The 27,085-nt window shown below is 31.7% G+C and overlaps 1 protein-coding gene across 3 annotated transcripts in view; it reads right to left on the bottom strand.

Annotated features, from left to right (window-relative positions):
• The window catches only part of nej (CREB binding protein nejire), a 201,644-nt gene that overhangs the window by 118,225 nt on the left and 56,334 nt on the right, over positions 1–27,085 (bottom strand). For all 3 annotated transcript variants that reach the window (XM_085807012.1, XM_085807013.1, XM_085807014.1), the window contains exons 2-6: positions 24,051–24,901; positions 23,652–23,846; positions 9,426–9,843; positions 9,069–9,224; positions 893–1,211 (exon numbers count right to left, since the gene is read on the bottom strand). In XM_085807012.1, coding sequence (XP_085663138.1) covers positions 893–1,211; positions 9,069–9,224; positions 9,426–9,843; positions 23,652–23,846; positions 24,051–24,901 — 1,939 coding nt within the window. The remainder of the gene's footprint in view (positions 1–892; positions 1,212–9,068; positions 9,225–9,425; positions 9,844–23,651; positions 23,847–24,050; positions 24,902–27,085) is intronic.

The raw sequence follows: 27,085 nt of genomic DNA, 5'->3' as shown, positions 1-27,085 counted from the left end.
AACTATGCAGAAACATTGTCCATGCATTCTAAATGAAAAATAAGAATCAAAAAGCAACTTTATGTGGAGATGGATTCCCTATGGCATACATACCCCGGGATTAAATGAGGCAAATCTTGGCAACAATTTCTGCTTCTTAAAGAGTTATTTCAAGGATTTTGTCTGTGCAGCTGCAAAAAAAATCTGACACCAACTGATAAAACAAAATATGAATCATATTTCTATTTAACACCAAGATGCACAATTTGGCAACCTGAAAAAGGGACAATTATCTGCCTGTGTTGAATGTATATGAGTGAACACAACACACACACATAATTATGTTTTCCATCTCTAGATAACATAAGTTTGCATGAATATAAAATCCTAATGGGAAATGTGTCATCAGCAAACAGGAGAAAATAATGGCCCCACAAAAAGAGAAATGAGCAGTTATTTAATGTTTAGATATAGAGGTACAAATTTAACAGACATTTGTCAAAAGATGAAAAAAGAGGGCTGGAGATGCTTGTGGATTGCATGATCAGGTTCATGAGTGGAAGCCTCAAGGAAGCACTGACCGGTTAGTTCAGGCAAGCTAGCTATCAAAATAGAATTCTTGCTCAAGTCATATGCTGCTCATTCATTGCTATACATTTAATTAGTAATGAAGCAATTAGTGCACACACGAAGATGAATTCTCAAATTAATAAGAACAAGAATGAAATTATATATAAATACTGAACATGAATGTAGATTTTTAAAAATGAAGTTCTCTTATCCGTATTTATGCACATTCTACTCCTGTAAAAACAAAGATGATAAGATCTCACCTATCCACACACAATAAAATATTCATATCTACATGCATGCACATAAATACAACTAAAGAGAAGTTATAAAAGGAATTTACATTTTTTGAACTAAATGGTGTCTTAAATCCTGAGTAACAGACTGATGCCAGTCTTTTGTTGTAGCTGGATTATCAGGGATCACACCTTGTACAACAGGAGCAACTTGATTTGGTGGTGCATTTAATAATGTCACATTGGCAGTTTTAACTTTTGACTGCAGGTTATCCGACAGAAGAAAATTTTGAGCTGACTGATTCGCAATGGCTCCTGAGCCACAATTTTGTAACAATGGCCTCAGCTGAACTTGAGACTGTTGAGCTTGTGCTGGCTGTGGTGTTTGGATGTTTTGTGGAGAACACTGGGGAGCTTGATCATTCACTAAAAGGAAAAGGGAAGAAAACTTTAGACCATATACATAATTTGAAAAATCTGCTTTGAGACAAAATTTTGTGATTGCCTAGGTATAAACACTATGGAAGAAAGCTAATTAAGAAATAAAACATGATAACCATTTAACTTACATTATTTTTCACATAACACTATGTAAATAAATATATCTTTTGCTATTAGTCATCAAAAATCGGAACATTGAAAAAATTTTGTAGCCTCAATTTTTACACTATCTTAAAAGCTAAAAGAAAAAATACAAAGTACAAAAAAAAAAAAAAAAAAAAAAAAGAGAGAGAGAGAGAGAGAGATAATTCAATGACAGTAACAAAGGACATGGCATTCAAAACAATGCAGTATTTTAATGAAACTAATTATGATAGTTTTTTATCAGTTGAATATTTTTCTCACTGGTTTTCATGACAATAAATTGCTAATTCTAATTTGTTATGCAAATCTGTTACATCAGAGTAAATTTAAGTAATGAGCTTCTTAATTGCAATTTACATTACAGTTAGTTGTGAATGAGACATCTGATGCAGGCTCCTGCATGCCTAAGTAGACAATACCTTTGGGGAGGAAGAAAAATCTTTTGTGCTACACATTATCTTGGACTACATCCACTGGTCAAAATGAAATTAACAGTCTTGGTCTTCATCTTTGTGCTATTCACATCCTGCTCTGACGCTTACATAACCATTTCATTAGGTTCTCAAGATACTCCCGATAAGTATAAAATTTGACAACAGCAAAATTAAGAAGAAATATATAACAAGACTTTAATTTACTGAAAATTACATGATTTGTCTTTTTAACAGTATACCAAAATCTGTTTTAACTATTTCATGCAAATTTGACATTTTTATACAGCATGATAAATACAAAAATATATTAGTTATGAAGATTGAAGGATGAAAAGTAATGGAGTTTTGTACTCCATGGACCAACTGCACATTCTGATACTGGTATGTACCAGCTGACATTTCCCAAAGGACTTTACACTAAAAATACATCAGATGTCTACTGCTGCTTAAACTAAACCCACTATCTGCAAACTATTTATGAACATTCTTTAAAGAACATTTATTATTATTACCACCGTACCAGAAATAAGTAAATAAAAAAGATTACAATTATTTTAATTATAGCAAAGAACCCTAGGACTGGGCCCATCTGAAGAAAGTTTCCATAGAGGAATTTTTAATGGCTTACAAATTTCTGAGATACTCTCATTACCGATGCTACTACTATATAATGGATATTCAGATAATGAGGAAACCTAAACTGAAACACTGAAGAATAGAATGCAGGGGGGGGGAAATCATCAGGTTTTTTAGAACTTTAATGAACCCCTTGGCACATATCTTCAGAATCTGAATACAGATTCTTTCTCAATATTTCTTGCCACTTAAAATCAGATTCTCTGGACAAGATATGAAAGCACACAAAATGAAAAATCATAATAAGTAATTTTAACATGTTTCTTTGAATTTAAAACACCACTTTAGTTCTCCACACCAGAATCATTTACCATATTTCAGTTTTTTAAATCAATGATTATGTTATGTATTCATAAAAACGGACTACTTTAATTTGAATTCCTTCTGCACCACATTCTTTCTATCAGATAAAAGTAGCCATATACACATCATACTACACCATTTACCTTTTTAAACCTCTAGCACTTATGATCCCTTTTATCCACACATGCAATATCTTGTTACTTGAAATATACTACCTTATAATTAAAATTATTTTACTTTTACGTTAATAACATATATAACATTCGAAAATAAATTTACAAATATAAAATATGTAATAATGCAAATGTAGCTAACAGATGTTTCAATACAGTTCTTCATGAGCAGATCTAAAAGTTGATGTCTATAAGAGGGTTAAATCTGTGTCAAACCAGTGCTTGCTTACGACACCTAAATATAAATAACGAATTATTAAAGCAAATGTGCAGCTATCAAAGTGAAGGAGATCTATGCTGCATGAATTTTTACACTCGAAACATGATTGTTGCATGTAAAATAAATTTTAATTAACCTCCTTTACACCTGCTTCTCATCTACTCTAGGTAAACAGCAGTGTTAGTAATTCTGCTTTACTTTTGTATGAGTGTTGCATAAATGAGTGGCAAGCATAAAGTATTGCAGAGAGGAATTCAAATGCTAACCAAGCCTGTACTCTCAAAACTCTTAGCACATATATGATGTATAAAACTATCGCAATTCAATGTCAGAATCTAATCATTCATTTCTCTAAAATTTTATCCACTTTTCCCTCATATATCAACAAGGAATTTCAAATTTTATCTAACCCTCAGGAACTGGAAAAAAGACTTTTACACTACTTTCCATCTTCAAGTAGAAGGGACAAATGCTACCACTGTTAACCTTTAAATGACTGGGGAGTTTGGAAAAACGACAGGTAATACAAATGCTTTCCCACCCCCTTTTAGCTGCCACTGCAAAGGGAAACTACTACAATTTCTGAAACCTTTTCTTTAGGGGTTGCCTTTGTTCATTTTCAGATAAGAGACTTGGAAACAACACAAAGAAAATTTTTCTCCTTTCTGCTGTTTCTTTTCCTGCACTAGAGAAACATATGATAATGAGATTTTGCAGCAATTGTCAAATGGCTATATTAACCTTTAACACCGCAATATAACGAAAATATGCCTTAGCAGCAAATACCTCCTAGGTACATCTATAGTCTAATCAGTTTTTTTTTTGTTTGTTGTTTTCAAATTGATTTTAGAACTACATCAGTTAAACAGTTATTTATACTTGAAACAGTTATTTATACTTGAAAATGATGTTTTATTTGTTTCTCACATAAACCAGCAATTCACATTCATTGTTACAAACATGGTGTAACAGCTTATATTTATAAACAAATCCCCTTGTATTTTTGTGACATTTGCTTTGTTTGCCTTTTCATTAGTAGTTATATTTAATTTTTTAAAAATTTATTGATTCCCTCCCCACCGTATAGCAATCATTTCAACCGCATCATTGTTCTTTGTCGCATTTCTGCGATAAAAGCTTTCCCCCCCTTTAGCGGGTCTTTTTTTAATATTTTTCTTTGCTATAAATAAAGATTTCACTAAATATATTTTCAGATCATATTTTCATAGTATCATTTCACAGTTTGAGACAGCAATATTAAATACAAAAATTACAACAGAAAAGGGAAAAATCTGTGAAATTAAAATTAATAAAATTTCAAGTGTATTTACTGGCTTTATTCATATATAGACCCTCCAGAGGTTGAGTGGTAAAATCGATGCACACTGATAGCTAGGTTCGGTTCACACTTTGGTGAACTAGCTGGTAGCATGTGGCGTCATGTATAATATGAATACCAACTAATCCAAATTCCTCCAGGTAGCCACTTCTCCCTTGGGCAGGCTGTTGTGCCGTCATAATCTAAATATTTAGACTTCTATTTATATATGCGTATAAAGACTGGAATTGTTATAAACAAATAATTAGCTTGTCAAAATATAGATGCAGCTATACAGCTAATTATGGCAGGAATTTAGCCTGTATTCCCATTATGTACAAGAAAGTGAAGAATACTGAGATTACAAATGTTATTAAAACAGCATCTCATAACAATTTCATTCTCATAAAAAAGCCTCTTGCCGAAAAATAATTCAGTCTCGTAAAATGTGAAATAAGTTAGATATTATAGATATTATTAGTATAGGTGAATTAGATTGTATGATTTGCAAAATCATGCTAGTGTTGTCTGCCTCTATGGAAAAATAACATAATTACAGACTATATTTATTTATTAGGTGCTCAGCCATTAGGCACTACAGGGAAAGGGAGGGATGCTTCATGACGTTTTAAGAACTAGCTTGTATCCACATTACATACGCGAAAAACCTAAAAAAATGCTTGTGCAAACAGCTCACTTGACGTGTGTTAAACCCTGGACTGAACTAGTAGTTTTCAGCGGCTTTTATCACTCGACTGCTGATGGGACTATTTTAAGAACTATATGGGCGAAACTGGCCTTTATGTTTGCTATACATGTGTATGTGAATTAAAACAACAGAAGCTTTATTTAGCTGCAGAAGAGAATAGAATCTTTAAGAACCACCAGTGTTTATCGTCTTTACTGATATGGCATTAGGTGACATTCAGTTGACTTATAAATATGGGTAAAATTTCTTGTAAGAAAGAAGATGAAGCAAACGGATGCATGTTTCTATATTTTAATTATAAGTATTCATTTTGATTGTCTCAAAGCAAGCAAAGAGTAAATACTTATTTAATGAGACCTTTTAAATCTTAGTTAATGATGTAAAGCTGTAGAAAGCAAACTGTGGAAAATGTATCAAATTCATTTAAGACATTTTCCACAAACTGCATTTGCAAAAATACAAGAGTAATTGTTTTTACTGATCTCATAGAAAGTCATGCCTTTATAAGGGGAATTTCCATAAAATTATCAATAACTGGACTTTCATCTCTTTCATATTTTTGAATAAAACTTCTAAACTGAATACGGAAAAATATAAATTAATACAATATTTCAATCTACATCTATATACATACACACAGATATATGGATAGAACTATATACATATAAACATGGTATTTACATATGTACATGTGCATATAATATGCATATTAACTGTTTGCATACACATACATAATCAGAATACATACATGTTACACATTTGCGTTTGTGTTGCATGCACGCACACTTCATTTGAGCTCACCTGTTGAGGGAAAATGAAAAAGAATTTACGAAACCTCATATATATACTATAAACCTCACTATAGTTGTGAAATGACTATCTCCGCACCCTGAATGGTAGCGGAGCATTTCTCTGGTTGAAATTTTAGCGAGAGCCGTCTTCAACTTTGGCATATAATTGCCCATCAGTCTTCTAAACATTAATGTAGTCCCTGAGACACATTAGTACAGGAAATGCCCAGAAATAGATGATATTCTCGACAAGTTCATAATGAAAACTTAAAAATTCAATATTTTCAGCTTTTATCAAATACAAATAATTTTGTTGGAATTTATCATGAATATATTGACAGTGTTCAATTTCCTTATACGATGCAAGGAAAGACCAATTTAATTAATATTTGCATAATTTGTTAAGCACACTATACTTTCACCAGCCTATGTCATTAAAAATCTAATAAATTCAGTTGTAATAAATATTCTTCATTTTACTTAGGAACTGTTACAATTGCTCTCAATTTTCTATAGGTATATTTAGAAATTTTTCAGATGTACTTAGCTATCATTTTTGCAATCAATGCAGAAATTGTGTTCCCGTAATATTCCTTCATTACACATTATCAACTACATAAACAGAGATTAAAAGAACTAATGTTAGTTTAGGAATCCAACAACTCATTTACAAACAGTGTTACAAGAAAGTCGATTTGATACATTATATCACACTCAGGTTGGAAGTAATATATAGCATTTGAAGATGATACTGAAATCAAATATTTCTGCAGTCATCTTAATGAACATATTTTACGATCACGTGTTAAAAATGCTAGCTATAGAAAATATAATCATTAACTATCATCATAATTATGTTAGTTAATGTTTTTAGAAATACTGATCACTTTTAGGAATTACTCTATGGGAGAATGCTGACATAAGGATTCATTGTATTCACTTTACTGGCATCTTTACATATACTTTTGCACATTAACTTTGAAAGCATTCCCAGCTTCAATAGCAACTGCACAATTCATCTCTGTACCACAATATTATATAAATATTTTGAACCACAAAGATATTTTTAATGCATTCGGATAACAGAAAAAAAAAAAGAAAAAAAAAAAAAAGAAAAAAAAGAAACAAAAGATAACAGAAAGCTTAACACTCAGATATTTTGATTATAGACTAGAACTTGAAGAAAAACAGGCTAATGTGACAATCAAAATCGTAAAAACAACCTTGTATTTAGCGTAAGTATATTGAAACACTCATTCGATTTCAAGGGCAGCTAAAGGTCCCTCCTCACCAGGAGAAAGAAATACCTAGAAAGAAGAAAAATAAAATAAAGGGGGAAGGAGTCTCAGAAACACGTCCTTATCAGCACTGCACGTGGTTATAACCGGATTTTTAATCAGAGTTACACTGGCCGCCTACTTTTACTTAGCCAGGCTATCTGATCAAACATGTAACACAAAGGACAAGAAAATTAGCGAAGTTAAAAATAGGGAGCGAGGGGCAACTGCACCTTCACACTCAAAATCTGAACTTCGAAAAATGGAAAGCAACCAACTGAACAGATTTTTATACCCTCTGGTAGTACCAAACGCGAGGAGGTAACGCCATATATCGGCAAAAATATGTAACTGAATTAAGATAGCAGAATTTTGAAGGCATTAGGAAGGACAGGATTGGACTTAAAATCATTAACTAAACATGCTAAATCTTTGTGAATATGAAACGCCTCAAGAAAATCCAATTCACCTATGGAAGAAGGCTTTTGGATAATTTTTGCAGACCCAAAGTCAAAATTATGGTTAAATGTCCACCTATGATACACTATTGAAGACTTGTTGATTTCGCCTTTTCTGACATAAGATTCATGTTCTTTGATACGAAACTTCAACGCTCTTTTTGTTTGGCCAATATATCTTAAACCACACTGACACGATATACTATAAATTCCCCAAGATTTCAAGACAGAAACGCAATCTTTTATAATCGAAGGGCGAATTTTATTAATAGGGGAGAAAACCGACTTGAAAATTCAATTTCTGGAGAATCCGTGCAATTTTATAGCTAGGATAAAATGGAAGCACGACAAGGTAATTAATATTATTTCTAACAGTGGAATGTCTTCTTTGATGGGAATCTGAAAATTTTTTAACGGCTTTATCAATAATCACGGGAGAAAATCCACGGTCAATCGCAACTGCTCTCAAACAATTAAGTTCATTGATAAGCAAGATTCAGAGGAACAAACTTTAAGCGCACGGAATACATAATAGTAAAAAGAAGCTATTTTTTGCTTAACTTTTGATTATAGATAAATTTTGATTATAGAATATAAACATGTAAAATCTTGGAAAATATAATTATTATTCACTAACAATGAAATAATAACAGGACTAAATTAAGCATTTTTAAGGACATTAAGTAGATCGTTTAGAAATAATGTTTGTTACTGATTATAAGACCAGTTTTTTTTTTTAATTAAGGAACATCTTGGTTATCTGTGTTTATTGGACTTCATTAAGATAGTTGTAGCTTCTGGAAAAAATGAAAAATTTCAAAGCTGCTTCAGCTATGTATGCCAATCTTGATTTCATTAATTATTACACAGAATCACCAGTCCTTGGAACAAAACAAAAAGTTTTATTTCCCTCACAATAAGGCATAATAAAAAATACAATATATTAAATAAATATATAATCCTTAAATAAAGCATAATAACATATTCTGTCTTTCAAATAGAACAGATTTATATGCAGATTATTCAGTACAATAGTCTTCGGATTTAGCTATTGGCAAATAGAAAGAAAGCAAAATGTGCTAGCAAGCAAGAATTTTTGAAACTCTATACGTGATGATACTCTAAAAGTAATTAATTACTAATCACAAAGCCTAACATTTTGCAGGAGATAAGAAAGATTTATCATTTATTATCAGGATGTACAACTATTTAAACATTCTAAAAAGTTGAAGCAAAAATGCTTTCTATTATCAAACATTTAAACATATATATATATATACACTTGCCTTTAAGGAACATATGAAATAATTATATAAATATAAATTTAAGTCAATACCAGTTGAGACACAAAAGAATTATTCTCAAATAATGTTAATTACCATGAGGAACACCAACAGTTTGACTCCTCTGTATCACAGGATTTATATTTGCACTACCATTACCAGCATTGAAAGGAAGTCCTAGAGCAGCATATGCTCTTTGCATATCTGCTGGAGCAGGACCCTGACTTGATTGATTCGTCTGAACTGCAGCTGCTAAAATGAGCACAGAAAAATAAACTTTTGTAGTAGATCAAAATTTAAAAAGCAGCTTATATAGAGATAATTAATAAACCTCTTCAAAGCAATAAAAAGTTAAAAAACTAACCAACATTTTACTGCATATAAAAATTAATCATAATTATTAAATTCATTCAATACATTCTCCCTTTAAGGGTACAAATAAACAAAACTGACCAGCTTGCTGCTGTCTGCGATCAGACGCTTGCTTTAAAGGCAAACACACAGGACAGTCACTTCGTGTACAGTTTTTCCAGTGTGATATAATTTGACGAGAAGAGGAGCAATGTGGAACACCACACGATTTTCCAGCTTGACAAGTTGTCATGTGACTTAAGACGTGCTTCATAGTTCGACAATGAGGTAACGAACACTGTCTTACTTCTCCATTTGACTGATTCTCTCGCCTCTGACACTTGTGAGCATGAAGAAGCAGTACAAGTTGCTGTTGAATAAGTTTCCTTTTCTCAGGATCAGCAGTTGGTGCTGGTGCTGCAACAGCAGATGGTGTAACACTTACTGTAACTGGTGAACTCTGCTGTCCTGTACTTTGTGTTACAGGAAGATTGGAAACTGGCATTTGTGGTACAGATGGCTGAAAAGAGAAGGGGGAAAAAAGCATGATTAAAAATAATCTCAAAAACGAAAGACCTAAAATGTATATGTTTATAGATAGAAAGAAGGATTTCATCCCTCCATGAAGATTGAAGATATATGTCAACGAGAAACAAATTTTTTTCCATCAAAATACATATATATAACAAAACATTTATTATAGCTACTTAAGACTAAAATTTACGTCTTGCAAACCTGCAACACCAACCTAAATGCAATACAAAGGTGATAGAGTAAAGAAGATAAAAGCAACTTTAAAAACCCTCTCAGAACTTTCATTTAATCAAATCAATTTGCATAAATCTGATAGTTCTTCCAAGGAACTTTATAAATAGAGAGAAGTATAATACTCATAAAGAAGAATCGATGCTTGTGTGCTAACACAAAGTCCAAAATTCACAAAAAATGAGCAAAAATTTGCAATTTTGGCACCATAACACAAATTAAATTGCTACTGCATCTGTATGAGATTACTGCTTAAAGAACCAAGTTTTTAGCTCAACCACGCATCTGTAAGATCTACCAAACAACTACCAACAAGTATAGTATTTATTAAGAGAGAATGAGCATTACACAACCATGGAAAACAATTTTTTTTTTTTTAAATTTTAAATAACAGTTCAATTTACAGAACTAGTTTACATGAGAGGAAATAAACTATGCAGAACTAAATTCTCACAAGATTTAATGATGAAATTTCAGTTCAAAATACAGAAAATAAATAATAATAAGTCATATTTATTATATTCCCTCGACACCAAAAATAAATATAGTTTACTTTTCCACTCAGATTAGTATTTAAACGAATTTACCTTAAATAAAATTTTTGAACATTTTCTAATTTTTATTGTAAAACAGTTTTTCCTTAACAGATATTGCAAGCAAAGTAATTTAATTAAAAATAAATAAAAAAAGGAACATTTCTGAAATCAGAAGACGGGAAACTGCTTCATGCAATCATCCTTTAACAGCAAAAGCTTAACTATCCGGCATACTCGGAAATTGCGGAATATTAAAAAAATTCCACATAGTCGAGCATAACTTATAGTCGTTTAGATTTTTCAGCTAATGTTTTTGATGTGCCAATATGTGCATCATATTAAAATAGCCCAATGGAACTAAAAAATAATATGCTTAGCAAACATAGTAAAACTCTTTTATATCTGCAAAATATTGCAAACATTATTGCACAATATGTGTGCCTGAATTCTTCCGCACGTGACATTATGCAATCACAATCAACAGCTGCCGGTATTCAAAGAAAAAATAACTAAATAAAGGAAAAGAAATAGACTTGCACATATATGGTGTTGTTCATTCTAATTTTGAAAAGAGCGAGTTAAATATCCGGAATAGAATCATTCTTCGCTTGGGTTGGTAGACCACAGAAATTTTAGTCCCATTCAATCCAGATTGGAAAGTGACAAAAAAAGTCCGTTGCTTGCTTTGCTGAGACTGTAACAGTTTCAATATTCGAGGTTTTGCAGAGAAAGAGGAGGACTCCTCAACTTATGTACTGTATAATGCATAGATATTCATACATATGTTCACATTATAAGCATAACGATCATAATAAAGCGAATACGAACTGATCATGCGGAACGAGAATGCAAATTATTAAAATCTTGATAGAAATTCAAACATCTGCAGTCTTGGGTGGGAGGAAAAGAATACGGAATGTACCGGAATTTTCTACTGCTTTTGCAATTCTTTGGCCAATAGAACAACGTACACCTGTCTGTACTCGGGCGCACCAAAGGTTACATTAATGCAGAAAACGGGGCGAAAAGCTATTTCTGGAAGTATGATTTACCATCTGACGTTCCATACAAGGAAGAAAAGTTGTTTATTTAGTTTCTACCCTGGTACAGTGAAAATATGCGTGTTCGTTAAAAAAAGACAGTACTAAAAACAAAAAAATAAGCAATAAAAACAAAAACAAAAGTGCTTTAGAGAAAAAGTAAGCACCTAGAAGGGTCTTTACATTTTCAAATATAAGGACTTAAATGGACTTATAAACTGGAACAACTATTCCAGAGAAATATGTCTACCAGATGCAGAGGCATCAAAATAAAAAGATGAAGACCTATGTGTAAATTGATGGAAGCCTATTCTTGAAGAGAAAAAATAACACTGGCCATATTCTATTCTGGCCACCTCAATGGATTTGTAATATTGTCAGAAAATTAAGAAATCTTTCTTGTTGCAGTCCCTGACCAAAAAGCCATGGCTATATTAAATGCAAGCAAATAAAATACCAAAGAAGGAACAACTATTTTATTTCGACTCCTGGGCCACCTACATAACAGAATTCCAAAAAGCTGGCTGTCAGCATTTCAAAGTGAACTACAAATTAACTTTTGAAGCTGTACATTTCAAAATCCATATGCAAAATATCAAGCAGGTAGGGATTCTTTAAAATGGCAGAACAAGAACCATAGGAGTACAGCAAGACACATTTGTAGTCATACTTAGCAGAGTTCATTACGACAGCAAAAAGTCGTAGCTCAGGGTGGAAAAAAAAAAAAAAAAAAAAAAAAAACAAAGGAAACTGCAAAACACTTTCCATCTGTAAAACTAATTAAATTATTCAAAAAGTTAGACAATCCACCCTGTTAACATATAAGTACTAAGGAAACGTGCCTTGCAGAATCCTCTTGATCAGATATACAGAGTGTATTGTATATAAAAATAATGTAGTCAAGTAAAATTCTGAAAGCTTGCAGTCTCTCATTGCAGATGTAAATGCCATGCAAATATGACCCCATGGAAGCATACATGCAGAACATGCAAAACATCTACAAATGCCATGCAAATACAGCCACATTTATATAACTAAGTAATTAAATATGGAAGCATACATGTAGAACATTCATTGTCACCTCTACATATGTAAATAATACATTTTTATATACTGATTGATTTGAAGTCTGTTTATATGTTATTTCCACAACATTTATGAGTAAACAAAATTTTGGTAATTTGAATTTTTTATTTGACTCTAATGTATAAATCTTTGACTATTACTTTTCTGAATTTTATTTACATTTAGACACATAGCTTAAATTTGTTATGCATTTTTGGTCAGAATTACAGAACATACTTTCCTTTTTTACACATATGAGAAGATGCACATTTAGCTACAGTGTTTTGCAAAACTAAGAGTTTACTTGTATCAGATTTTGTTTATATTACATTCTAACAAGGTTGTCACATTATATTATCTTGTGGGTCCAAGCCTCTGACAAAACATGTTTCCTCAGCCTTCCAAATGATCAAGTCTTGGAATTCTAATACACAACAGTAGATATATGTAAAAAAGTGAAATATAATGCATATTTTTATTTATTTATGAATGAAAAATAAAATAAACCATATAAAGCCTTAACCTAGCTGCGAACTTGGAAATGTAAAAAGTTTATGTTATTTACCCCAATACGCAATATTAATTCTTCAAAATTTTGCTTTTTATTAAATTATGTGGTTTCTTGCATTTGCTTTTTTAAAGTTACAGTAAAAATAGTTACAGTCTTATTCCCAACAACCTCTTTGCCATTTTCTGCACTATCAGAAGCAATATTTTCTGGATTTAGATCCACATTACATATCTTCGGTCCATAAGATGACGGACAATTGGGGCATTGTTGTTGAAATAAAAGAACTTGCTACATTACCTTCATTTATTATTTCTCCACTAATTCATTAATTAGAAACTACGTCTTTTTCCTTGCAATACCTGAAAACTTTCAAATTTATCGTTAAAAAGTTTAGCTAGTGTATGCTTTAGACTATTCACACCATCGCGAAATCGGCAACTTAAGATGTGCTTCACTACATTTCACTTTGTTTCTATTGTACACTGATGAAGTTAGCCTGAATGAAAATAGTCAATTATTACACTCAAGCATACTCTGCACATGCTTAAGGCCTATCCAAATCGCGAATGTATAAATTTCCACATATACTTAAGGTTGATAATGCAGGGACAGCGCCAACCATTTTGTGGCACAATGCAGCTCTTACGCATCCTAACTACTGCAATTAAGAGCCTCCTAAAATTCCAAAAATTTTGCAACCCCTAAATTTTGGGTCCCATTGCTTTCCTTAAATTCCAAAGATTTTAATATCCCTTATATCTGCTGCTTGCCACTTGCAGAATTCCACAAATTTTTCCACCTCTAAATTCTGAATACAGATCTGAGAAGCTTATCTGAATAACAGATCAGTTACCATCAGTTCAAACAGTTCTAAATATAATTGTTTGACCTAGGAGTTTCATTTAATAAATTTAATTTTGCATCCGGAAAGAAAATTCTTCTCATCGACACATTCAACGCTTTGCAGCACAGTTAGCTGAAGTTCGTAATTACTGCTTAGTGTAAACTCAATAAGATATCGCTCCATGAATAATAATGAAGCTGCTAAGTATTAATATTCATTTGGTGATGAAAGCAAAAAAAAAAAAAAAAAAGTAATGATTTATCAGGCAGGCTTCAGGGATATAAAACAGTGTTTTAATGTAGAATGTTTTGGCTCAAGATGTAAGCATAAAGACAGCTATGGAGCCTTATTATTGATCATACAGATTTATGTAATAAATGACTATTTTTTCAATATGTAGGTGTTTTATTTAGTAACAAAATGAAAGAATAATGATTTCGCACGTTTTACTGAGAAAACAATAACAAATGCACATGCATAAAGAAAAGGTTGCTGGTGGTTTGCTTATTTCCAGATTTCGGCTTTGTACTGTATTTATACACTGTACATTGCCGTATACAAGCCAAAACTTTTTGCAACTTTTTTAAAAAACATACATACTTTTCCATTAAGCCAAGGTACAAACGATAAATTGCGAAACACTGCAATTTTGTACTTTTTTATGAAAAAAATTAATTCTTAGTGAAATTAGTTATTTTATTCTCAAAAGTGTTTGCTGTGTAGTTGCAAAAACAAAGTCAGAATTTTCTAAAATTTTAAAACCAACTTTGCCTTTTTTTTTTTTTTTTTTTTTTTTTAATTTTGGTATCTTTGCTAATTTAAGACTAGCACTGGGCTTTCATACACGGGTACCAACATTAAAACTATCATCACTAACATGTACACTTTTTGGCTTCCTTGACAACATGTTTTGAATATTAAGGGGATTATTTTCATTTTGCCTTATAAAAGAATTCTGAATTTTGGATAAATTTTTGAAGGAAAAAATGCACTCTCAGCTTATATTTTGAAACATACGGTATTTAAATTCCCATACAAAAAGTGAAGCAGAGAACTTAAGAATTGAAATATTATAGTGCCATACTTAGTAAAACGTTCTGAACACACGTTATAAGAAATGTACATTTTATTTCCATCGAATAAAATGCAGTAACCGGTAGCAACGGGTTCTCATTGATACCAGATAATTCATGGAATTTAATACATATTTCTAGAATTAACCTATTCATATTTCATGATGCAATCAATCTATAGAAATGGTAGCATTCAAGTCTGCTGTCATGCTTTTGATTTATTCGCCACAATTAAATACATACTAAAATCATACAGATTACTAAATATTAAAACATACACATCTTTTATCTGAGTAAAATGAAGATTATTGAAATTACCATATTTATTATCCTAATGAAGATTGGGAATTTCATAGCATGACCACATGTAACTTTGAATAGCTGCGTGTTTTAAAACACTGTTACTGTAGTTTTAAAGATTTTGCTGTGTATACAATGTAGCATACTTATGTACACACATAGACGAATATTTCTTAGCAAATCGCATCAAATTCTGCAACTCTTCATCAGCTTCCTTCCATGTACCCCCATTTCCAGTTGATGCCTGGTTACTTCATCTTAATTCTGAGAAAGTGTGACAATGAAAGTGCTCACATCCATCCAAGATTGCATCTTCTGTTCATGCCTACACCCATCCAATCCAAGCCTACACCACTACAAGCTCACTAACACTAAATATCTTCATACATGTAACTAAATCCAAGATGCTGGCTATTTTAAAATTAAGAGAATATTTGTCACTCCACTTATCTGTGAGTAAGATCACGTGTGAGAATTAATATAAAGCAATGTTTTTTTTTACATTTTTCTTAGGCAAGAGCCAAAGTAAATTTGGAATCTTTTGATGCAAATTTTTTCTAAAAGTTATGGACACTAAAATCAAAGTTCATGCAAGGATGCATAAAAAGGGACTTGTAGTTCTATTATTATGTTCTAGAGAATTTAATGGTTTAGATATGCCTTCTTACAGTGGGTAGCGGAACAAAACACAAATATCCTCCATGTTTAAGTTTTAAAACTGCTGGTCCACTACATATTTTTATCTCATTTTGGATTTAAATTTAACCTTCAATGGGCAGTTATTTTGACTTTGCCACTTAACTGAACATCAGTTCAAAAGGACTGTAATGTAGTAATATTCATGCCAGCAAGTTTCTGTCTCAGCATACAAAATGTGATATAATAAGAAAGCAGTGGTAATTTGCTCTCAAATCACATTTGATACAATGGGTTCACGGAGAGAAAAAAGTGCATTATATGAGACACACTGGGAGCAAAGAGGTTAGTTAGAAAAATTATGCTGAAAATCACAAGGGATCAAAAACCAGGAGAGTTGATAGCTGTGCCATAAGTATTAATACACATACTGATAAATTAAATAAGATGATGGAGGGCCATTATGCATTTAAAATGAATATTACATAAACCAAATTCAAAACACAAAATTAAAACAGTTAAGCTTAATGTTAGAAAATTGACAGCATGCTAATAAAATTGATAGTTTAATGATTTTTCGAAGAAAAAGTTTTATAATACGAAAATATTATTTCATACATACGTATTAATACATATTTTACATTTTATGTTGATACTTATTCCAAGAAACAAGCAAAATTTTTGTTTCTCCTGTTGAAGAAATTTGGTACTAACTTCAAAGGAACTATTATTTCTTTTAGCTATTTTACAGAAAAATAACTATATCCTTTCACAAATTTTACACTTTCTTCCACTGAAGGTAAATACCAAATATGTATTTTAAAATGAATTTAAGATAAACCAGAGCACAGTTTGTTCTTTAGAAACACCAACTGAGAATTGGATTACAATAAAAAGGTCATACGAAAACGGCAGAATTGCTCATTAAAACTGAAAGATTCTTATGCATATGGTTTGCAGAATGAGGTGCATTCTGAAATCTTGGACACTTCTACTAAGGTACTTATGCTAATACACAGTACAAATCAAATGATTTTAGAAATGAATAAAGGCCCGTCTACACGAAGCGATTTTCTCGGCCGACTTTGTCGTAGAGCAACAATTTTAAGGATCTGCGCATGCGCCAAAAATCGGTCATGTTCTCTGCCACGATTTCAGAACTGGTGTTCACTGCTCACTAACGTACGATAAAATCGGAGTCTCTAGCCAATAAGATTGCTTTCAGTGATCACATGCTTTTTTCCTCATTTGGAATAATAAACATGGCTGTATTTTCTTGGAGTGAAACTCAACTAATAGATTTCTATAGAGAAAATGTTGTGTTGTGGGACACGAGTAACGTAAATTTTAAAAATAGTAAGTTAAAGGATTCTCTTATTTTGATAAGATTTGTCTTCATTACTTTATATATTTAAATATTTTCTAATTCCGGGTGAAAATGATTTTAACTCCCCCAAGAAAATTTCCAGAAACTATTAATGATGTCATGTCATGGGTACTAGATGAAAATATTCAGAAACTACTTGAAACTGTGGTCGCACTTATTGAAAAAATTAAAAAAAGCGAAATCTCCAGTCGAGAATAAAGCAGCGCAGAGACTCAATTGACTTTGCCGAAAATGGGAGTTAATCAGGTGACGAAGTACATAGCTTTTCCGACAGTTCCTACACGAGAGATCACAGCCTAGTGGTAAAGAGTAGACTAGGTTTTCTCCGTACGTCGAGATCGTGGGTTCGACCCCCAACCTTAATTTTGGACTGCACCTCGAAGAACTTTTTAATTTAGTTTCTCCATCACTAAATTCGAACTGCATGACTTAAAAGCCACGTTTTATTTTTTCGCCTACAGGTGGGGTGTTTATTGAATTTTTATGCCTTTCTTTTTATTTTTCAAATGGCCGCTGGCATGTGTTTTAGATCTGGTCAGTTGTCACAAACTCAGTTTTGTGTTAACCGAGTTTTGTGAAAGCAAATTACAGCCCAATTTAATTCAATATTGCTAAATTTTATTTGCTGATTAACTGATAAATAATCAGTTTTCAGACAGTATTAGTTATTTAATTATGCTGATATTAGTTTTTTTAATGTTCAATAAATATACTACTTAAGACTTTGCACCTTTATGATATTTCTTATTTAAAATTTTTGCACTGGAATTACACTGTTGCTTTGTAATGTAATATTTATTCTTTATTAATACTTTTTACTCATATTGGTTGGATGTTCATAATATTATTGTCTATTTATTCATTAATAAAGGTTTTGATTTAAAGCACAGTAGTTACTTATTTTTTCTGAAACATGGTTATTTTATTATTTCAAGATTTAAATGCACAAATAGGAGTGCCAGAAAGTGAAATTTAAAAATAAATAAACTAGAAAAGGAGTAATCTGCGTACTCAGTACACAAAAGCATGATTTTTTTTATTTATTTTTATTTTCCTGCAAATTAAATTTAGCAAAAAATCAAGATCACACGGCATCATTCATAAATACTTTCCGAATTGTACTGTCTTCAATACGCAACTCCCGGAGCAGGGTATTACGAAGGCACTATGAATTTCTCGTCTTTTGACCCAATTTCTGGTCCAAACGCATTTTTTCCTCCTTTCGTAGCAGTAGCTAAGGTCAAAATTGTAGCTGTATCTATAGTAGCAATTTAAAAAAATCATCCATTATTTTGACTATTTGACAATACCGTAAGCTCTGTTTACAAATCGTAGACAGTGTGAAGCTGTAGAGGGTGGGAACACTTCCTTTCATAGCGATTGGCTGAGTGAATTCCTGTACTAACGAGAAAATCGTTCCGTGTGGAAAGGCAAGCTATCTCAAATATTGTCGGCCACATAAGTGGGCCGAGAAAATCGCTACATGTAGACAAGCCTTAACACCTACGTCAAATATCACTTTTAGGATTGTCGTGATTGTATTGGTGTTTGAGTATTACCTCTGTTACATGACTTCTCAGCTGCACTATACCACTCTTCTAAATACTGTTACAAGGTGTTTATTAGTCATTATAATGCACCATAGAAATACTGGTAATGGCAACATAAATAGTCTTCCATTTTAAGACCAAGCAAAGTTTTAATAAAATCAAACCTAGGAATTTGTGGTACTTTTCTGGGAAGGTTGGGGACTTAGTAAAATATGTTATACTAAGTAGAAATGCGAGTTATTACCTTGCACAAAATCAGATGGACACTATGAAATGGCTCCTCAGCAGACCACTCATACTTAAAACCTGGATTAAATATATTTAGTCAAACGAAATAAAGGCGGTGATGTTATCATCTATAAACTCAGCAAGTGCTCTAAAGAATTGTAAACAATTTTTTGGGGGGCTGTTTTTTTCAAAGATGATGAAATCTGGAACATAAGAAGGACGTGACTAAAACACTCATACCCCTGAGTTGGAATACCTGGAAATTATATGTATTTTGCAAAAGTTGCAAAAAATTTACATGGCGCAATAAAACGTCCTTAAGAAAAGTACAAAACAAACAGTAATAATATGAATTACTTAAAAATTAGGTTAGGAAACTGAAAATATCTAAGTAATAATTTTTAAAAATTTCTGTTAATTCATAAAAAGGTTACAGATATATAAAAAAGCTACATTTCAATATGTTTTGTTTTTTTTGCAGTTTCATAATTTTTAGTGATTAACTATTTTTGGAAATATAGCATGAATATAAAAATGTCAAGGGTTAAATAACTACCTCAGATTAAACGGAAATATAAACCTCAAGCACTTATCTTGGAACTCTGCACAGATATTTCTTTTCGTATGAATTTCATAACAAAGAGATGATAAAAATAACGATCAAATTCAGTACAATGTACGATACGGTGCTCCAAATTATCAATGACACTATCCTTGGCAGCATTTTCTGATTTAACTTATGAAAAAGCAACCAGGAGTTTAGAGCAATACTATAACATGTATGGCAGTACAAGAAAAATACATAGTCAGAAAGATATAATTCTGATAAAGCTGAATGCCTGTTCACCTGAAAACTTTCAAAGATAAGCTGAACATGCTCAAACATACAAAAAATAAACATAAAATCTAGGCCTCTTTCCGCACAGAAGAATACTTGTATTGGTTAAGTATATATTTTAGGGTACCCCTTAGATTATAGTCAAGCTGTTTCATTTGTGGTAACCTCAGTAGTTGAATGTCATAGAAACCCTATTATGATGTGGCTAATTGTGCGATTTGTGGTGAATCCGAATTGGATTGATGGGAAAATATTTGTAAGGGTTTACTTAGGTACGGATGTTGGTTAGGAAGTACATTGCTAATTTTGTGCTTTACACCCTAAAATGTCTGCAGAATCTATGATTAACAAGGATGGACAAGGAAAGCTTGATCGACTGATATGTAAATGAAGATCTAAATGGCTTTGTTCACCTCTTGGTAAATTATACAGAGAGATTTTAAGATTTTGAAACCGTAGCTTAAAACAACACTATAGAAGGTATGTGTGGAGAGGTTTATAAAAAGGGATTTTAGAAAGAAATGCCCCCAACAGGTATTTATCTTTAATTTTTACTTACCTGAATTAATGTGGTGACGGCAGTATACGGATCCTAGATTAGATAATTTTTTACAGTTTTTGGATGCTTTTAAGGAATTCTGTGTCTCTTGGATACCGAGGGAACAGAAATATTAAAATAAGGTAAGTCGATATTTCCTTTTTGTTTGCGTAGATTACATACTATGCATTTCCATACTTATGTTATTTCCTTGTCAGATTTAGAATGTAGTTTATTGAAGTTATATATTTTTTGTTCTAATTATATTTTATTGCATTATATTTTGGACGCCATATTACTGGGGAGGGCCATTGGACGTAAACAGGAATGGCTCCAAAAAAACGCCAATAAGTACCTGATATACATATATTTCCACCCATGCATTTTCAAAATCATTATCTCTAGTATACAGAAATATTGAACTGCCACCTTACTGTTTACAAATTATATATTTAAGAGTGCTTTAGTAGATCAGTCATGAAAAAGGAAGTTATTCTCATGCTAGTCAGATTCTGTTAAAATACTTAAAATGAAGATGACACATTTTTCATTTCATAGTAAAAAATTTATACTTCTTACCTGTACACTGCGAAGAAAAAAAGATGGTTCTGTACCTCCCGTTCTACTGGGCTGATTGACGAAATTCAAATTGCGTTTTTCACGTCTCAAAAGTGCGACTTATATATATTAGGTATATATATACTAACATAGGTATTTTAACACAAAATCACACATTTTTTAAAATAACATACCAGTTTTTTTCTATATTTCGATTCTACATCTCAAATTATGCCTAAATATTAAACTCTAATTTTTCATGAGAAATTAAAAAAATTGATCTTGGTGAATTTTTTCCAGATTTCACTAAGAATAGTTCACTTCGCAGAATTCTTAATTTATAGTACCTACTTAATTTTTTTCATTGATGCAAGAGATGAAAAATTGTCTATTGTTCATTCTTTCAAATATTTGTCCGTAAACCATATTTTTGTTATTATTGTTTATTAAAACACATCAAATTTACAAATGAGCCAAAATGTAAATTTATGTATATTTTAGGAGATTTTAAATAAACAAACAAAATTTTTGCATATATGCTTAGAAATACATCTACTATAAGATAGTAAAAATTTTATAGTTAAATATACAAAAAAAATTTGTAAAATTTTTTTTAAATAAAAAATGTGCAAATTATATTTGGATGAAGCCTAAATTTTTAAGTCTGGAAGATATCAAGCAAGTTTAATAAAAAATATATTAATAAATTTATATCAAATTCAATTAACATGGAGGAGCTAAAATTTTGAGAGATAATTTTTAAGAAACTATTCGTGCGATTTTTAAAGCTTGGCAGTTTGGGCATAATTTGAGTCATAGAAACAAAATATGGAAAAAAATTGGCATGTCATTTCAGAAAAAGTCCGATTTTTTTGGTCAAAATACCTATATTTAAAACTGTTATAAATAAATCTAATACATATCTTAAGTCGTGCTTTCGACACATGAAGAACACATGTTGAATTTTGCCAGTCGGCTCTGCAGAACAGGAGGTATAGAACTGTCTCCTTTTATTTATCTATTTTTTGGCGCAGTGTTAACTAGCTTTAACAAAACAAGCTTTTGTGAGACTGGTTGCACAGAATGGAATCATGCTATGAAATTCATTTTGCGAATGCCTTGTTTTAACTGGTCTAGTAGCTAATGTTTCTGCTACATTAGAGGCAAGACATAATACACATTTTCAGAGACGTGTAAATGTTACCGTATGCTTTGGCAAGCATGAAAGGTCTATTTTCCTGTTGCTAGACTGAACTAGTGAGGATATGTTTTAAAGACAATGACAGCAGAAATAATTTACTTGGGAAAGGACCAAAAATTCAAAACTTTTATTGTCAAACTAATATATAAATCCTGAGCACAGAATGTGGGGAATACCTGCAATTTGTGAAGGATATAAAGCCACAATATACGTTCATGATACATAGAAGATACCCATAAACATATTGCAAAAACTTCCAGAGCAAACTCTAGGATTTTACAATAGCATAAAATCCTACATGACAGAAAACAGCATAAGTTGTCCAAATAGCATATGAAGAATAAAAAACACCCTTTACATAACAAAAAGCAACAACAAAGATAATATCTGATCAAGATTTAGCACGGTGGCTGAAACTTAGCAATTGCAGGGTATAAAATATTGCACTGAAGTGATTTTTCAATTAATTATGCATTGTAAGGCACACAAGTAACTCAATAAATTCTAAAACTGCATCACATTAATGCAATTTTGGATATACGGACATTAATGAATGCAATGGCACAGATGAAGTAAGCTGATTTCACTGCATGTAAAAATAATATAGAGAACGAAATTCAATGCAGGTGAAACATAATTTAATGACAGACCTGATAGAGACAGATTGGTCATGAAGTCAAAAGCTGACTTTCAAATGATATTAGAGAGTCCGCACATGCAGAGCCATCAGTATACACGTGGATCCATTCAGAGCTAGGGTAATTTGTAGCTATGGTAATTCATATGCATTGTGGGACTCTTGCCTGTACACACACAGTATGTGCCCATTAACAAGTAAATGTAACAAACATTTGTAACATTTCTGCTATAAAGTTTTCCTATACATATATATTGCAGTTGTTATGTTTGCTTTGTTTCACTGTTAAAAAATTTATCTTAATTCCCTATGCCATTTACAGTCATGCAGAATTTTATACAGTCATGAAATTTCCCACTAATAGCTTACATACAGGCTTCCTGGAAACATTAATTATTCATTCTCTTAAATTATGACTGAATCATATAATAAAACAGTATTTACTTATCCCAAATATCACATCACCTAATAATTATGCAAAGTTAACATTACGGACAATCATTTCTTGAATAAAATACAAGTAAAAACTATATGCAAACAAAGCAGGTTCATCCACTATTATTAAATGCTAATATTTAAGAATTTGTAACTTCCTATTATTTTAATCATAAAATAACTTACATTTGCTAGATTTGAATCAACTGGAGCAGAATATCTGGGAGGTACATTCATAGCAATACTTGTTATAGTTTGTCTTTGTCCACTAACTGAAATGGAAGATATGGAAGTGGGCAGTCCTATTTGAGGAGCAGATACAGCATTGTACACATGAAAAGGACCATTATTTGCTTGTCCTAATTGGGCGACACCAGGATTCTAACAAAATAATGAATGAGTTAACTAAAAACATTAATATTCTATAAGATGAGTAAACACTTCACGAAAAGTGCATGCAGGAGTACATATGCATAAAACAGATAGCTGGAATATTTTTAAAGAAAAGATTAACTGACACATACACACAAACATTTTAGAAGTATAAAGAAAGATTATCAGGGAAAAAAATATAAAAGACTGTACCTTCAAATTAGCACCTTGATTATTTAATGAAGGATGACCTAAAATATTTTGATGAGGTGAATGTGGTGCAAGCACAGTACTATGAGACACTACAGATGATACATTAGGATTAACACCTCTTGTCATACTCAGAGAAGTGGTTCCAAGTGACATATGACTACCATTTATAAGCGATCCTGCATTTTGCTGGTTAACTTGTGGATGAACAACAGCAATGTTGCTTTGATGCTGCAAATTACCTCCACTACTGTTATTAGCAACAGATGTTGGCAGGGATACTAAGTTGCCTTGAGAACCCAAAGTTCCACCTTTACTTGGAAGTAACATTATGTTACTATTCATACCCATACCTCCAGATGTATTGCTTAAACTGTTAACCATACTGTTCGAAATATTTGTGATGGCTATGCTACCATCAGTAACATTAATATGGGCAGTGGATGAAACAGGGGTACCAGATTTATTTACAGTTGCATTTGGAGGTGTCAGATTATTTGCATGAGGACTTTTCACAGCTGTTATCGTTGATAAAGACACACTAGGACTTGGTATCCGCTGTGATGTTGCTATTCCACTATGACTTGGAGGTGTTGGTACAATACTGTGTGACACATTTGGCTTTGTTTGTAGTAACTGAGAGAGCTGCTGATGCCTTCCAACACTACCTGATACACTTCCAACACTACTTTCAACAGAAACATTCTCACCAGTACCATTGAGAAGATTCTGTTGAGTAGATGACTGTGATGGCTGAGTTTGTGTTGGAAGATCAGATGGTTCAAGACCAGCTGTTCCCATTAATTCTTCGGGCAATTCATTTTCCAAGTCCCAAAGTTTGCCAAATGTAAAATCTGTAAAAGTAAATAAATAAATAAACAAAAAGAAATTATTACATTTTGGTACATTGCAAATCTTACCACTTATCTGATAAAGTACACAGATTCCGCCCCAAATACTAGCCATAAAAAACAAACAAAAACAATACAGTTTATATAACAAAACATAAAATCACTTAACCATTATTGTAATATGCATTTTCGGTAAATTCACAAATGTTTCAGTTCTAATTTGTCTATTACCTTATGAATCCATTTTGTCATTTTACCTGGAATGGTAGAACATGAGAAATTGATTGCTTGCAGTTAAGCAAAAAAAAAAAAAAAAAAAAAAAAAAAAAAAAAAAAAAAAAAAAGACAATGTATCTACAGAACATATATTTACTTGCTGACACATAAAGGTACCCTGAAAGTAACTGTGGAGTTTCTTAAAATTTAATCACAAAACAAATATAATGATAACCTTTACGTTTTAATACAGTCAAAAGTCGTTAATTCGGACCTCAAAGCTACAAACTTTCTGCGTCGCTTTGACGCATGCGTGTAAGATCTTTACGGCTGCGAATATGCGTCTGCGCAAAATACGTTTACGAGTGCGCATTTAATGTATAACGGAGGGTATAAGCTAAGCTAAAATTATCTAATTATCTATTTCAGTTAATGTTGCAGATTGCGTTGTTCCTTAATCTTCGAACTGGATCCGGCTTATTATTTTTTGCAGACTAAGAGAAATTTTTATAAAAGTAAGCTTGAACTTTCGATTATGTTAAATAGAAATTCTGATATATATTTACTAATATGTAAAGGATCTACAAAGCGAAAGTATGTTTCGAAGTCCATTAAACAAAAAGTGGAATTACTGCAAAAAATGGATAAAGGCATATCCTTTGTTTATCTAAACTTTAACGTCTGTTTATCAAAACTTTGTTTATCTTTAACGCCGCGGCGCGCAATGAATTGGATGTTGATCTGTCAGCACTATCCTTATCTTCAGGGCAGATGTTTTTATTTTATTTGGCTTATAATTCCTTACTAAATGTAGTATTTCATCTCGATGTACTCCGTCTTTGATATGATTTAAATCAAATTCCTCATCATTATAATTCGCTTCCGATAGCGAAGAAAGTAACAGAGGTTATTGAAAATGAAAAAATTTCGATTGACAAATTAGTCGGTAGATACAGCAATTATAGGACTTTAACAGCGGAATTTTGTAACTGAACAAGAAATTATGTCTGTTTATAGAATTAAAGAGAATGTATTACCACATAAAAAACAAAGCAACTTCTTACACTGAAAGAAATGTTTAATAAAGTAAACAAATAAATATTAAGCTTTTTTTTTTTTTTTTTGTAAATTTTGATACCCTTTAGATCATAATTGTTCTTTATTTCATAAATTACTGTTTCATATTTTTAATTTTATAATTTCTGCATGCCATCTTACCAGATTTAAACTGATGATCTATAATCCGGAAAAATCAATAATCCAGAATCGCCGAAGTCCCGACGAGTCCGGATTAACAACTTTTGACTGTACTTAATTCTTCATATAATAAGAAAAAGAGGTTTCCGTGCTCTATACTTGATGTCTGAAAACTCCCCCTACGAATTTTATGGGAATGTAGAGAACATCAATATTACTAGAGGCTTGTTGCAAATAAATGGCAGTACTCATTGTGCAATAAAGTGCTGAGAATTAATTAAGCACATTTTGTCACATGAAAACACCACATGCTGAGAAAGTAACTCTGCAGCATTTATTTCTTTTAATGAGCACTACATATTGAATACTACCATCAAGTAAATCATAAAACCCAGACAAATAACGCTGCTATAATTTTATAAATTACATAGCATGTATGTATGCTAACTTACTGCAGGCCTTTTTATTAACTCAATCTAATAACTTCTAAACAATAATTATACCTTTACCTTATAATATAATTAAATACCACCACAAAAAAAAAAAAAAAAAAAAAAAAAAAAAAAAAAAAAAAAAAACAGAATTATAGCAAAGAATAACCTGGCTAACACCTCTTCCATCCCCCATGCAGTAAATTAGCCAGATTATTTTTAACCGTGTGTTTTTCCCTATACTTTTAACATTGCTTTACTAATAATGTACACTGTGCAAAAAAAAAGAGAGAGGAACAGTTCCACATTCCCCATTCTACAGGGCCGATTGATGAAATTCAAA

Source organism: Stegodyphus dumicola, chromosome X1 (genome assembly GCF_044657685.1).
Source record: "Stegodyphus dumicola isolate Sdum_Otavi_A_Nest chromosome X1, ASM4465768v1".
Taxonomy (NCBI): Eukaryota; Metazoa; Arthropoda; class Arachnida; order Araneae; family Eresidae; genus Stegodyphus; species Stegodyphus dumicola.
This window is presented reverse-complemented; position numbering and strand designations above follow the sequence as displayed.